Genomic DNA, 13666 nt, shown 5'->3' on the forward strand with positions numbered 1-13666 from the left:
AATTTAGGTTCTATCACGTTCAGAAAAGGATTTTGTAATTGAAACACTTGATGAGCAATTTAAATAAGAGCAAAAAGTGGGATTCTTAACCCCATTCGATGCAACAACTTGTACAGGAAGCCTTTAGTGTCTGTCTTTTCAGCTGTCTGTCCTTCACTAAACTTTAAAACATGCCGTACATGACTCATAGCGAACTCCCTCACACACCCTTTATCTCCCCCAGTCTTTTTACAGACTCCAGTGACGCTAACATACTGCCAGACTAACCAGACTACACTACTACGGGGAGAACATGCATACTCCACACAAGAAGATTCCAGACCAATCAGTGAATGAGCAGCTACTTTTAAAAGTAGACAAATAGGAAACATAAACGTCCCTCTTATCATCAACATCTCTCACAATATTCATAATGAAACTAAAATGAAATGATAAGAGTGAGAGCGTTAGTGGTAAATCCGGGGAATTTCCTTCCTTCTCTTTTGCTTTTGTTTCTTCCCCACACTTTGCTCTCAACCAAAAGCAGGAAACTTCTTCTTCTTTCGTTTAATGACGTAGCAGCTCTACATGCATAGCGTCACCACTCAAACTTCTAAAGCACAAAACTTGTTTTGTTTTCACTTCCTCGCCAAACATGGACAAACCAGGTGAGTCATGATTGACGTCTTTGGCATGCTCCAACAAGAAACTCCTCAAAGGCCTTCAAGTTCTCCCTGAAAATATTCTTCTTTTATTAATCTTTTATTCACAAAGTTTACCATCATGTCCTTGTATGGGTTTGTACTTTATTTTATTGCACTTTAACATAACAGTAAACACTTGTTTTGTAGCTACACTGTAGTGATGAAGAAAGTGTTTTGTAAAAATTCATAGCGAGATTTTCTTCTTTTGTTTTTCTTCATATAGGTTTCATGACAGGATCAGATTTGGTCAAAATTTGCTAAATTATTGGAAATTTGTCTTTTGAATGACCTCAGATTTAATTTGGTTTTAGTTTAGTTTAGTTTCTGTTTAGTTCTTGATTGTCAAAGTAGTTTGAGTAGTTCCATCAGTCTCTGTATATTTTGTTTACATGGTTGTCATTAATTACAAAAAAAATAAAAATATATATACATAATCGTAAAATTTAATATGAAAAATACAAAAAAAGTAAATACACAGTTTTAAATCTAAAAAAGTTGTCCGATTTTGCAAATGTTTTGCTCCCCAACCATTCACCATATTTTGAGACAATATTAATAAACAATATTCATTTCCAGAATCTATAATCTAATATCTAATATTTACTTACTTTTACCATGCCTATATATGCGGTCAAAGATTACCATCATATATTGTTTCTAGAAGTGGATGATACAACTTTTGATTTATTAGGAAAATAAGGAAATTTAGATTTTCAATAAATCAGAGTCACAACATATATTGAATTAGCACCCAAGTACTGTGATAAAATCGGATTGTCCGTGGATAATGTCAGAGCCTTTTTATTCCTTGAAAGCAAATAATACATATTCTTTTTTTAATTGTTTTCTATTGACAAAATAAATACAAAAATAAAGAAATGTTCAGGATAAAAGACAGTTACAAACTACAAACAAACATATCTATTTATATCAACAATTACTGTTGCCTCTCATATTCACCAGCCATTTTAAACACAACTTTACTGTCTCTGTTTAGCTCCTCCCACTGACTGTGTGAAACTGGTGGAACTGGGACAAGGACAGTTCAGATTCTCACTACACACTCACTGGTTGGACATGGGACTCCTGCTCGCTAAGATGATGGCTGTGTTTGGGGACAGGGGTAACTCACTTTTTCTTTCTTTATATTTATATATGTCATTTGAAATCATATTTTTAAAACTTTATTATGACTTTTAAATCAATTTGTTTATTGGGTTTTCTTGCTTTCAACAAAAACAATCACCATTTATTGTGTACTTGTATTTATTATGATTTGTATGTCAAAATGTTGTCTCAGTTTTTAGTACCTTTTATAGATTTGCCCCAATCCTCCTCATAATAATAATGTTAATAGTAATAAAAACTTTACAGTAAAAATAAAAGTGTGTAATTTGTAGATTTCTTTATGTATTGACTTTAATTTTTTTTATTTCTGGTACTGTTAGTTGTATACACCTTATTCCTGGGGCTGAGACTTTCTGATTTTTGGTGCTGCTAACTGGGGGAAAAACATGCTTAGGTTTAACCAACTGCTCAACTACCACTAACCCAAACCTTCCACTTTTAGCCTTTCACAATAAAAGTGTTGGAAACAGGCTTAACTTTAACTCCTCAGGTTTAGCATTCATTTGTTTAAACCTGTTTTAATAATGATGAGCATAAACACTAACTACTTAGTGTTGAAAAAAAAATGCCACTGTTATTGATTGAACATTTGCTGGGCTGCTATAAAACAGGAAGTTGTGCCCATTTTGGTATTTACAGTGGAAGTTCCAAATAGTTGATAGTATGGAAATAGTAGTCCTAAAAAAAAAAAATAAAAAAAAAGAAGAAGATTATTAACTATACTGTATTTTATTTGTAATCCATTATATAACAGCTAAAAAGTGATTGTTGCTATGGTAACACGATACAGCAGTGGCTGCACTCCTTTGTAAAATCCAGGCATCCAGGCTAGGGGAAAGAGATATAGATATTTATGGATAAATAACTTTTTGTGCAACGTTGTGCATTTGTGTAATTCGAAGATCTTAATATATATATATATATATATATATATATATATATATATATATATATATATATATATATATATATATATATATATATATTTTAAGATTTTACTCTTTTTTTTTAAAGAAGATAAAGTTTGAAAGGCTGTAAATCAGCACCAGGTCACAAAAAATGTGTATGACATAAGAGTTGTTTTTTTGCCCAGCACATAGCTCATAGCACATAGCGCACCGTGCTGTACCTGCACTTATCTTATCTGTGCTTATCTGAACCCAATGGCATCCACATGAACACTGAATAGTGGGGGTGGGTTAGTAGGAGCAGTAGTTTTTGTCTGCAACACCAACTTTGTTTGTTTATTTATTATTGAATTCTGTGCATTCTGGTTTCTTCTCATATTTTCTCATATATTCTGTATTTATATATTATTTCAACCCTGTTTGCTGCTTTTCTTTTCTTTCTGTAATGCTGCTGGAAATGTAATTTCCCTGACGGAGCCTTCCTAAGGGATTAATAAAGTCTATCTAATCTATTCTCGTCTAATCTAAACACAGTCATTTCTCTTACAGAGCACAAGGTTGTCATCATTGGTTTAGACAATGCAGGAAAAACCACCATCCTCTACCAGTTGTGAGTTTTTCCAAATGTATTAATGACAAATATAAATGATCATCAGTTCATTTAAATCTAAATCTGTGTTTTCCCACCTTCTTTCCCCCATCCTTACAGTCTGACCAAAGAAGCCGTGCACACGTTCCCAACTATTGGTAGTAATGTGGAAAATATCGCAGTACGTAACACACACTTCCTGGTGTGGGATATAGGAGGACAGGACAGCCTGAGGGCCAGCTGGAACTCTTACTTCTCCAACACAGAGGTACAGCAGTCGTAACTCAACCCAATCTAGCACAACATAAGCGTGGGATGAAATATTGATTCAAGATTTATTGCAATTTTTTATTTATTGTTTTTGGTGAGCTGCTCAGGATGATAATTGGTCTACGGGGACTCCCACAATGCAATGCATGGAACCTGTCCAACAATGTCAATAAGAGAGTGTTTACAGTGGAGATCAAAAACAAACTTTTTCTCCAAGCAAATTATCTTTGATTTATTGATCAATGAGGCTTAAACTGTGTCTTTATCTGATTTTTTTAAAAAAAAAAGCATTTCCAAGCTTTAAAGGTGCAGTCCGCAACTCTAAGCTCCCTCCCTCCCCACTGCTCTCTTGCCCTGCCACCAAACTTTCTAAAGTCCCTCCCTCAGGGGAGCTAACAAGCTAACGTTAGCCCGACAGCAACATCACAGTAATATAACATGCTTTGTTAAAAGCATATTACTGCAGCGCCTCTCTCTCTCAATGTGCACACACCTCAGCAGCAGCAGCAGCAGCAACAACACATTGTCACTTACAGCAGCGCACACGGAGGCTGCAGGGAGAGCAGCGCACACATGAACAGCACATGCACCACAGAGTTCTAGTGTAACAATTACAAATCAAACATAATGTAAATCAAGCAGCAGTAATTACCTTTCAAGCAGAAAAGTCACCAATTTCATCTTCTACTCCTCCAGACCCTACACTGTGAAAAAGGGGCGGGGCCTGTGAGCAACAGCTGTCAGACAGCCCATCAAACACAATCCTCACTCTGATTGGTTCCTTTAGTACAGCACACACGGAAGTTAGCGCAATAAGAGGAAATCCAGCTTCGTAGTACAGGCCCATAATATAAGGGTAGGAAAAAAATATTGATTCACGATTTAGTGAATTTTTTAATACATTTTTTTGGTGACAATATTAAAGCTGCTTGAGACACGAATTGGTCTACAGGACTCAACATCCCACAATGCAATGCATGGAACCTTTCCAATACTGTCAATAAGAGAGTGTTTACGGTACTTTTGTCTGAGCAATAGAGCCCTTACAGCTGAGTAGCTGTGATATAAAACATGTTGAGTGTCCCATAACTGACCTGTAGCACGTTAATCATAATCACTTTCATTATGTCATCCCCCATGCTTCCACTGATTAGCTATCACTTACAGAATGAAACATCTATGACAGCAGTTAGCACATTTCTCACTCCCTGCTGTCATCTGTACTAACCGTGTTCCAATAATGTCTGCTTGAATGATTTAGATTGTGATTTTGGTGGTGGACAGCACCGACCGGGAGCGACTGACAATTAGCAAAGAGGAACTGCACCGGATTCTTGCACATGAGGTAATAACAATCTCACATTTCATCCTTTATTTTTGACCAATCCTCACAGTTTGCACCATTGACTTTTGAGACGTATGCATATTAGCTAGCAAATGTAAGTTTTTGTGTGTGTTTATCATTATAATTATGATGTACAGGTGTACTATCACTCCAACTACAAATCACAGTCATCATCACAATAGAATTGAAGACATAATAAATGCACATTTTATTAAAGTTATTGATTTATTAAGATAAAAAAAACTTTATTTGTCCCAAAGCGGAGACATTTAGATTACCGCAGCACTTTACACATAATATTAATAAATAAATCATAATAGCAATAAAGAAATGAAATGCCAAAAGATTCACTAGCAGTATTAGACCTAATGTAAATGAAGTAGGAGGGATTATATCAATTAAACTTTATTCATATCACACCTTTCAAACAAATTTAATTGTAGTTCAAAGTGCTTTACAGGATTTTACAAATGTGATAAAAGGTAAAATGATAAAAAAAAAAAAAAAAAAAAGTTTTAGAGACTAATGCACACAGACATAAACATGACAAATAAGAAAAATCAAAGTAAAACAGAAAATTTAATTATTTATCAAAAATAAAACAGTTAAAATTAGCACAAAAACAATAAAAGTGAAAATGAACAATAATAAAAGATTCAACATTTGAAATAATTCAATAATGAAATTCAGCTCCGTGACTGGTTGGAATGTATTTGGAAGCCAATGGCAAGCCTGAATTTACTTTTGCATGCCCATTATTAGTATATATGACTTACAAGTGACAAGACGTACTAGTGACACTTCATACCTCACTAGTTATGTATATACAGTACATGCTATCGTAGTAAACCAAAATGAGTGCATATGTTTAATTTTGACAAATTGACTGATATATGTGAGTACTAGTTAGGGCTGGGCAATATATCGAGATTCAAGATAAATCAAGTTTTCTATTTTTGGCGATATTGAAAATTACAATATTGCCTAAATCGATACATTTTCATTTCATAGCGTTTTAAGAGCCGCTGCTTCTGCTACTTCTCAGAACAGCATGAAAAGCACAGTTAGATGGATTTCTGAGTGCGTCCTAACCCAGACCTTCCCTTAAACAAGCCACACCACAGAACTCACTCACACGTGCTGTCCCTTATAGGAGAAAAAGCCAAAAGTGGCACATATTGTTCAATGTACCTGTGTGGCATTTTTATTCCGCAAATTTAACACAGAATTATTTTTCTGGGAAGACTTAATTGAGTTAAAAATATACTGAATATTGCCATTTTGAGAAAATATCTGGAGATATGAATTCTGGACTATATCGCCCAGCCCTAGTACGAGTAGAGCTTTACTATTGTTGATATCACTGATTACATGTATACGTGTTTCCGTAACAGGACCTACAGAAGGCTGGTGTTCTTATTTTGGCCAACAAGCAGGATGTGAAAGGCTCCCTGACGGTGTCGGAGATCTCCCAGTGCCTCACGCTGGACTCCATCACCACACACTCATGGCACGTCCAAGCCTGCTGTGCCCTGACAGGAGAGGGGTGAGTCTCTGACAGTCTCTGTCCCACTCACTCCTTCAATCCTCTGCTAAGGTGTCTTCATCACAGCTTGTCCTGTCCTTATCTCATATCCCACAGCTTACCAGCCAGTCTGGACTGGATGAGATCCCAAGTTGTGGCCAACTGAACAACACACAGCACTGAAAGTCATCTTTTGTGTTCTATTTATAACATCAGAGCGAGCACTGAGCTGCTTCTCATCCGTCTCAGCCTCAAGAGCAATGAACCCTTCATGGTGTATTAGGGGGTTTGATTAAGACGCTGTAATGGGGCTAATAGCCCCTTCTCATGGTCAGGAAGCTGCCACTAATGGAGAAAACGAGTGCATCTAAGCAACCAGTGGAAACATGGGACGGATTAGGTGAAGATAGTGAGAGGAACATGACAAGTGTCGCCCTCACTGAAGCAAGATGGACTCATGTAATAGTTCCAGTTCTTTTTTTAATAGTTGAGGTTTCATTTATTCAGACAAGGTTTTTTAGGGATTTTTTTAATCTCCCGACATGTTTTAAGATAATAAAAAAAAAAATGTCCTCGTCTGAATAAACAAAACCTCAACTTAACAAGATGAACTCATTTATACAGGAAGCTTGTTCTGTAGTTTTATTTTGGAAAATTTAGAAAGGCTTTAATTTTTGTAACTTCACTTCCTGGTATGATTCCTAATGAAGCACACAAAGCTAGGAATAGTTGATACCAAAGTTCTAAGGTGTAAAATACCAAGTCAGGAAACTCCTAGATGCTATATTTATTTTGGGATTTTAGTTAATAATGAGTTATAATGCAGATGTATGATGTACTATGTGGTTCAGGAATTGTCTGGAATGTTGTTTTGCATGTCATTGATATTCTGCATTCCTGAAGAAATGACTAAAAGACGACGCCTCTTAAAACCAGTCACGTTCACATCTATGTAGAGCTTTAATATACTGTATTATATATATAATATCAACATTTTTGGGATTTTATGACTACTTTTCATACTAATATTCATTTTTTCTTTTTTTTTTTTTTTTTTTACTGTAATATATATTTCTAAACATTTTAAAATGTCCAGGTTTTCTTATAAAATGAAAATTAGGTTTAGCATAAAATCTCAAAATGGCCAAAAAAATTACTTTTGAATGAGGATAACGATACATAAATAAGATACTTTTGGAATATGTAATAATGTGTTGGAAAATGCATATATTTTTCTAAGGTCTGTGAAAGACTTTTAGCAGATACTGAAAAACTGCATTAAACACGTTTCATTTTGAGTGATTATTTACAGTGCTGAGATTAATGTTCTGCTTCTGACAAATAACGCATATTTAAGGCAGCACAACTTCTAAAGAGGTTTATTTATTAAACTGAAAAAGACTGGAACCATTTTCTGTCAATTCACTTGTATATTATCCAATGCAGCCAGTGAATAAAACACTGCTTCAGATGTAAAAAAGTATATATTGTAAATATAAATAAATGTTTATGTTACTCCATTCACAAGACCTTTGTATGTTTTTGGACTTTGTGAAAGCATCTAGAATATCCCAACAGTGTGATAATCTCATCCATGGGTCACATGATCAACATTCATGTCAGCATTTGGAAAAATTACCATTCTGAGCATTAATCCAGGAAAGGACAAAGGGTTTGTGTGTTTTTTGTTTTCATTTAGTGTATATCATTGTCATTGTATGGATTTTTGTTCTTGTTTCGTATATTATTTCTCATTTCCTTTTTTTTTTTTTTGTTAGTTTTTTGTCATTTATTTTTCTCATTTTGTATATTTTTGTAGTTTTTTTATATTTTCTATTATTTTTGTCATTGTTTCGCACATTATATTATTTCAAATTTTGTGTATGTTTTTTTTTTTTTTGGTCATTTTGTGCATTTATTTTCTCAAGTTGTGTATTTTGTAATTATTTTGTAATATTTTTGATAATTTTACTTTTGTGTATATTTTTTTTTTGAAAAAACAAAGTCTGATTTTGAGAAAACGTTTCTCAGCGCAACTATACTTGCATAAATAAAGTGATTTTAAATAAAAAAAATAAAATAAAAAAAAAAACTGTAGCATGCACCCGGAAGCATTTCTAAGATCAGCCAGCAGGGGTCATCTTTGACTGTGTGAAACAAACGTTTCGTTGCAGTTTGTCATTCAAATGTCTGTAATATATCCACTGCTAGCTTCATTATTTCAGGCTCGGTTTCACCGTCACTAGTTTTCAGTCTCACAAGTTCCCACAGTCAGTGAACGTCACAAAGCTTTTTGAGGGACCACAAGTGAAGTTAGTGTGGAGCCAAATAGGAGGGGCTGGGCTCTTTAAATGAGCAGCTGCCCACATGTGGCCCAGAATTAACACACAAATGGTCCAGACCAAAGTCCATTAATAAATGATGAGTAGCTCCAGAATTTGAGAGTGAAATTCCAGCAGCATGTCCTTCTTCTTTTCAGAAGGTAATGTATGTTTTTTGTGTTTGTTTTCTGTGCCTGGGACACATTTTTATGCGTTTACTGTGGCCCCCAGTTTCCTGTGTCTGTGTTGAAGCTTTACCAGTTTATGAAACAAAATGTGTGTGAGACTGCGTTCATCTTTCAAATGAATTATTGGAATTATATTTCAACTTTTAACAAAGCTAATGTGTTGACATACTATGTGTTGAATGTGTTAACGTTCAAAGAAAAAAAACAAATAAATAAAATAAAGGTGAATTTTAAACCGACAGGGGGCATCCGGATTTGAACCGGAGACCTCTTGATCTGCAGTCAAATGCTCTACCACTGAGCTATACCCCCATGCGGAGAAAAGACTGAGTTGTGACGATAATATCCTAGTAGTAGTAGTTTTATGTGAAATGACTAAACAAAACATGTTTATTAATAGCAAAAAATAAAATAAAATCATTATTTCACAGGGAGGGAAAACCTTGAAATGTCAACATTATATCGTTTGCATTTTAACGTATAAATGATGTATTATGTAACATGCCTACATTACCCAAGCCATAAGTGACAGATATCAGTCTCTGCAGCATCTTCCTGATTTTGTAACCAATTGCCATTCATTTGGAAGCATTTTGTGAAAGAATGTGAAAAATTTCAGAATTTTGTAAAAAAAAAAATAAATAAATAAAATAAAAATAAAAAAAGGTGAGCGTTCTTTGAACATTTTGAGATTATTTATAGCTGCTGCGCAGTAGTGTTTGGGGCCAGGCAATATTAGGCAACGTTAGGCAATTCTGTGCAACAAGCAGAGTCTATAAAGACAATGGAAGTGTCATTCTGATTTGAATTTTACATAAGCTGAGGCTTGAACTCATAGGCAGGTCTTAATTTTTTAAAACATTTTAATTACAAATTGTATCTGTAATTAGTACTAAATTATCCAGGTGTCTATAAAGAGTAACAGATTTCATTTAATTCTATGTTAGTTTTCTACAAGTTCTTAAAAATGTTAAACTCAAAGCTGCTCTGGGTTTATTTGTGCATTTGCACTTTTTTCTTTTTTTCTTGACACATTTTATTCACAAATTCTATTTTTTTATGAGCGCTAAATTCTCCAGGTGTTCAAATGTAACACATTTAACATGTTTCCATGTGCCAGTATTCTACAAGTTCTTAATTTGCTGTGTTTGAAACCCTGTCTTATTATTGAAGGGACATTTATTTTACTTTTTACTCAAGTAAGGGAGCAACTTCAATACTTTTATGTTTACCAGAGTCATTTTTTTATTGAAGTATCTTTACCTTTACTTGAGTACTGCAGGCTAGTACTTCTTTTACCTCTGGGAAAAACTGTGAGTTCTGCAACTATTGTGGAGTTTCATTGAATTTGTACATTTGGGAGATCTACAGCTGCATTAGCTGAACAATGAGTCATGTTTTTCTTCCTGCGGGCTGAATTGGATGCTCTGAAGAGCTACACTTGGCCCCTGGGCCTTGAGTTTTAGACATTTCACAAGATAATATATCTGTACATGTTGGCAGGGTGAACACTCCCTGACTCATCACTGCTTGGTTTGGGGCTTTAATTTAATCATGACTTGACAGAGTCAGGATGACTGCGATGATGGTTGATAAACTGTGGTCAAACAGAATTTCGGCCGACCCCTAGAACACCCAAGAACCTGTGTGATAAGAACCAGCGTACAACAGGTTTTGATACAATATTTATTTGAGGTTTTTTGTTTATTTGTTGATGGACTGCAGTGGTTGGGCTGAGGGTGAGTAAACTGCGTGAGTTATTGTCCAAAGTTTTAGTCTCTCCATTGCAACATTACATGTCTGAAGACACTGTAGCCAGCAGGATAACACTGATGTATAATGTTTTTGCAGTGAGCTTCAAATCCTCCTTGTGTGAAGTCTCACGTCTGCTGTTGGAAAACCATACTGTTGCTAAGTAATTCTTTTTTTTAAAAGCAATTATTGGAGCAAATTGCGATAATGAATGTCAGCAGCTCAGATACTGTAAGTAGTGTAAAGTCATCTTTTACGTGTCTAACACTCCCTCTGTCTGGCCAGAAAGAACATGATGTTAATAAGTACTGTGCAATAAGCTCTCAACTGGATATATACAGCACGTCAACTTGATTTTGGTTTAAGCTAGCACATTGATGTCTGTCATCTGACATTAAATCTTCTGTGACCTCCCTGTTTTTCAGTGATTGCTGCTGACACTGTTTATACCTACGCTGATTCACTTTAGCATTTGGACGGTAATTCAACACGTGTCTCTAATTAAGGATAAAATGCATGTTGGTGGGTGAGAGGTGATAGTGAGAAAATAAACATTTGGTCCTCAAATATAATTTAATTTAATTTCAATTTAATTTTTAATTTGTAAAAAGAAAGTGAGTCGGCCAGTGGGCTCAAACTGGTGAACACGTGTCCAAACACAGTACACTGTCGATTGTGGAAACTCATGGTGGCACATAAAATATATACAATACAGCAGAGGCAGTGTGATGCTTAAGAAAGAAATGACAACAGTTTAAAGCAGCCCGCATAAATAAATGCACAAAATGGCTCCAAAAACACACAAAATGACAGGAAAATACACAGCAGGACAATGACAATACACAAAATAATAAGAAAATATACAAAAACACACAAAATGAGAGAACTTTCAAAATTAAAACAAAAATACACAAAATGACAGAAAAACATACTCCCGACCAGGTTAGTCGTTCAGCATATGTTACTGTAGTGATTTACCCGGTAAGAAGATAGCCGTACAGCACACAGAAAAAATCCTGGAAGTTAGCGAGATAAGAAAGAAATCCAGCTTCAAAGTACATAGTAGAAGAGACATGGCGGCTAGGGAAGTTTATTTGTTGGAGCTGGAGTCAGAGGACGAGGAAGGACTGGTCTCAAGTAGGGAAAATAGGAACAGATGAAGAAATGATGGCACAGCTGGGAGGAAGAATAAACAGGACTTACGATACAGAGTAATATTGAAGTTACAGTCGAGTGGCGCGCTGGTGATTGGACCGTGAGTCTTTTTGTACTAAGTTAAGGATAAAATAGGGGAGATTGAGATGGCGAAGTTTGTGAGGGATGGTAGCTTGCTGATTGTTTGTAAAACGAAGGAACAAAAAAGATAAGGCAATGAAAATGAAGAACGTTTGTGGAAGGCTGACGTGTGATAGGAGAGAATAAAATAACACAAGGAGTAATAACTGGGATTGCAATTGGGGAGAACTTGGAGAGGCTGGAAAAAGAGATAAAAAGAGTGAAGAGATTGTACAGAACCGAGGAACGAAGGGGGGTTGAAAGTCCTTCAGTTATGATTGAGTTTGAAGAAGGAGTAGTTCTCCCTCAGAGAATGATGATAGAGTACATGAGTTTCCCAGTGAGGGCTTGTGTTCCACCTCCACTCAGGTGTTACAGGTGCAAAAGATATGGACACATGGCAGCAGTGTGCAGAGGGAAACATAGATGTCCAAATTATAGTGGGGGACGAATGTTTGAGGCGTGTAGTGAAGACGTGCAGCCAAAATGCTGCAACTGTGAAGGAGAACGCCGAGTTATGGACTGAGTTTGTGAGATAAGGAAGAAAGCAGGGGAAGTGGAAAAAGTTCAAAGGTTTAATGACATCAGCCACACTGAGGCAGTGAATAGAATACAGACGAGAAAAGAAGAGAGAGAAATAATGGGAAACAACGAAGCAGAAACAGAGCAAACAGTGCAGAAACAGAGAGAGGAGAGTAAAAAGAATAACAATGGGAATCAACCAGAGACAGGAGTTCATTAGTGGAACATACCAATGAATAGTAGGGGTGTCCCAATTCGATATCGGTCCAATATCAGCCTGAAAACAAATATCAAATTCAAAATTCAGATATTACGATTTTTTTTTATTTTTCTATTTTTTTCATTTTTTATTTATTTTATTCAATTGTAGAATACTGTAGATATTATGTTGAAGGTTAAAATTCATGTAACCAATTAGGGATGTAACGATTCACTCAACTCCCGATACGATTCGATTCACGAAATACTGTATTTTCCTTTTATTTTTCATTGTCAAAAGAATTCCTTGATAAACTATTCAAAACAATGCAATTTAACTAAAAATAAATCTTGAATGAAATAAATAAAGGAATAATACAAATGAAAATGAAGCCTATTAATTTAAATTCTGGTTCTATAATAAACAATGCAAAACTGCATAATAGTTCTTTTTCTTTTAAAAGTTCAACTGAAAATGTATTTTGTGCATTAACAATTGGACTTTAAAAAAATAAAAAAAAACGTGATTGCACTGATTTACGTCATATTTGTTTGGACCAGCAGAGGGCGCTGGTAACACAGTGGTCGGTTGGCATGCAGATATCTTGCAGTGAAGAAGAGAAGCTATGCTAGCAGACAGAGCTAATAGAAAAACGTGACTTTTACAGATATTCAAGTAATATTACAGATATTCTTTCGGTGCTAAAGGGGTAATGAATCAATTATTAACATATTTAAGAGTAGAAGGCAGCCAGAAAGAAAGTATTAGCAGACTCCGCCCGCCGCCTACACTTGTGGTTAAAAAAAAGTACTGCGATTCAATTTTCAGAAAATTGATATCAACCGCGATACCTATGAATCGATTTTTAACTGCCTTACGATTAATCGTTACATCTCTGTAACCAATTGTTTCATAATAAATGGTTTCAGTTTTTCTCATACCTACTGTTGCTGACTATTGT

General features: G+C 35.2%; 1 protein-coding gene and 1 non-coding gene across 2 annotated transcripts; one reads left to right on the forward strand and one right to left on the reverse strand.

Moving 5' to 3' along the window:
• Positions 1–1468: 1468 nt before the first annotated feature.
• On the forward strand, positions 1469–7421 carry arl5c (ADP-ribosylation factor-like 5C). Its single transcript, XM_028455453.1, has 6 exons — positions 1469–1806; positions 3269–3329; positions 3429–3576; positions 4840–4923; positions 6318–6469; positions 6566–7421. Exons 1-6 carry the CDS (start codon positions 1761–1763, stop codon positions 6612–6614), a joined length of 540 nt encoding a protein of 179 aa, XP_028311254.1. The 5' UTR covers positions 1469–1760; the 3' UTR covers positions 6615–7421.
• A 1776-nt stretch (positions 7422–9197) lies between these two features.
• trnac-gca (transfer RNA cysteine (anticodon GCA)) lies at positions 9198–9269 on the reverse strand. The gene has a single exon. It is a non-coding gene; the product is annotated as a tRNA-Cys (tRNA).
• Between the last annotated feature and the right edge of the window lie 4397 nt (positions 9270–13666).

This window comes from Gouania willdenowi, chromosome 8 (genome assembly GCF_900634775.1).
Source record: "Gouania willdenowi chromosome 8, fGouWil2.1, whole genome shotgun sequence".
Taxonomy (NCBI): Eukaryota; Metazoa; Chordata; class Actinopteri; order Blenniiformes; family Gobiesocidae; genus Gouania; species Gouania willdenowi.

Bases quoted from the DNA above. Each gene is read 5' to 3' on its own strand.
- arl5c (XM_028455453.1), top strand. From the start codon at position 1,761: ATGGGACTCCTGCTCGCTAAGATGATGGCTGTGTTTGGGGACAGGG. The intron at 3,330-3,428 runs GTGAGTTTTTCC...CCATCCTTACAG, and splicing joins ACCACCATCCTCTACCAGTT to TCTGACCAAAGAAGCCGTGC. The intron at 6,470-6,565 runs GTGAGTCTCTGA...CATATCCCACAG, and splicing joins TGTGCCCTGACAGGAGAGGG to CTTACCAGCCAGTCTGGACT.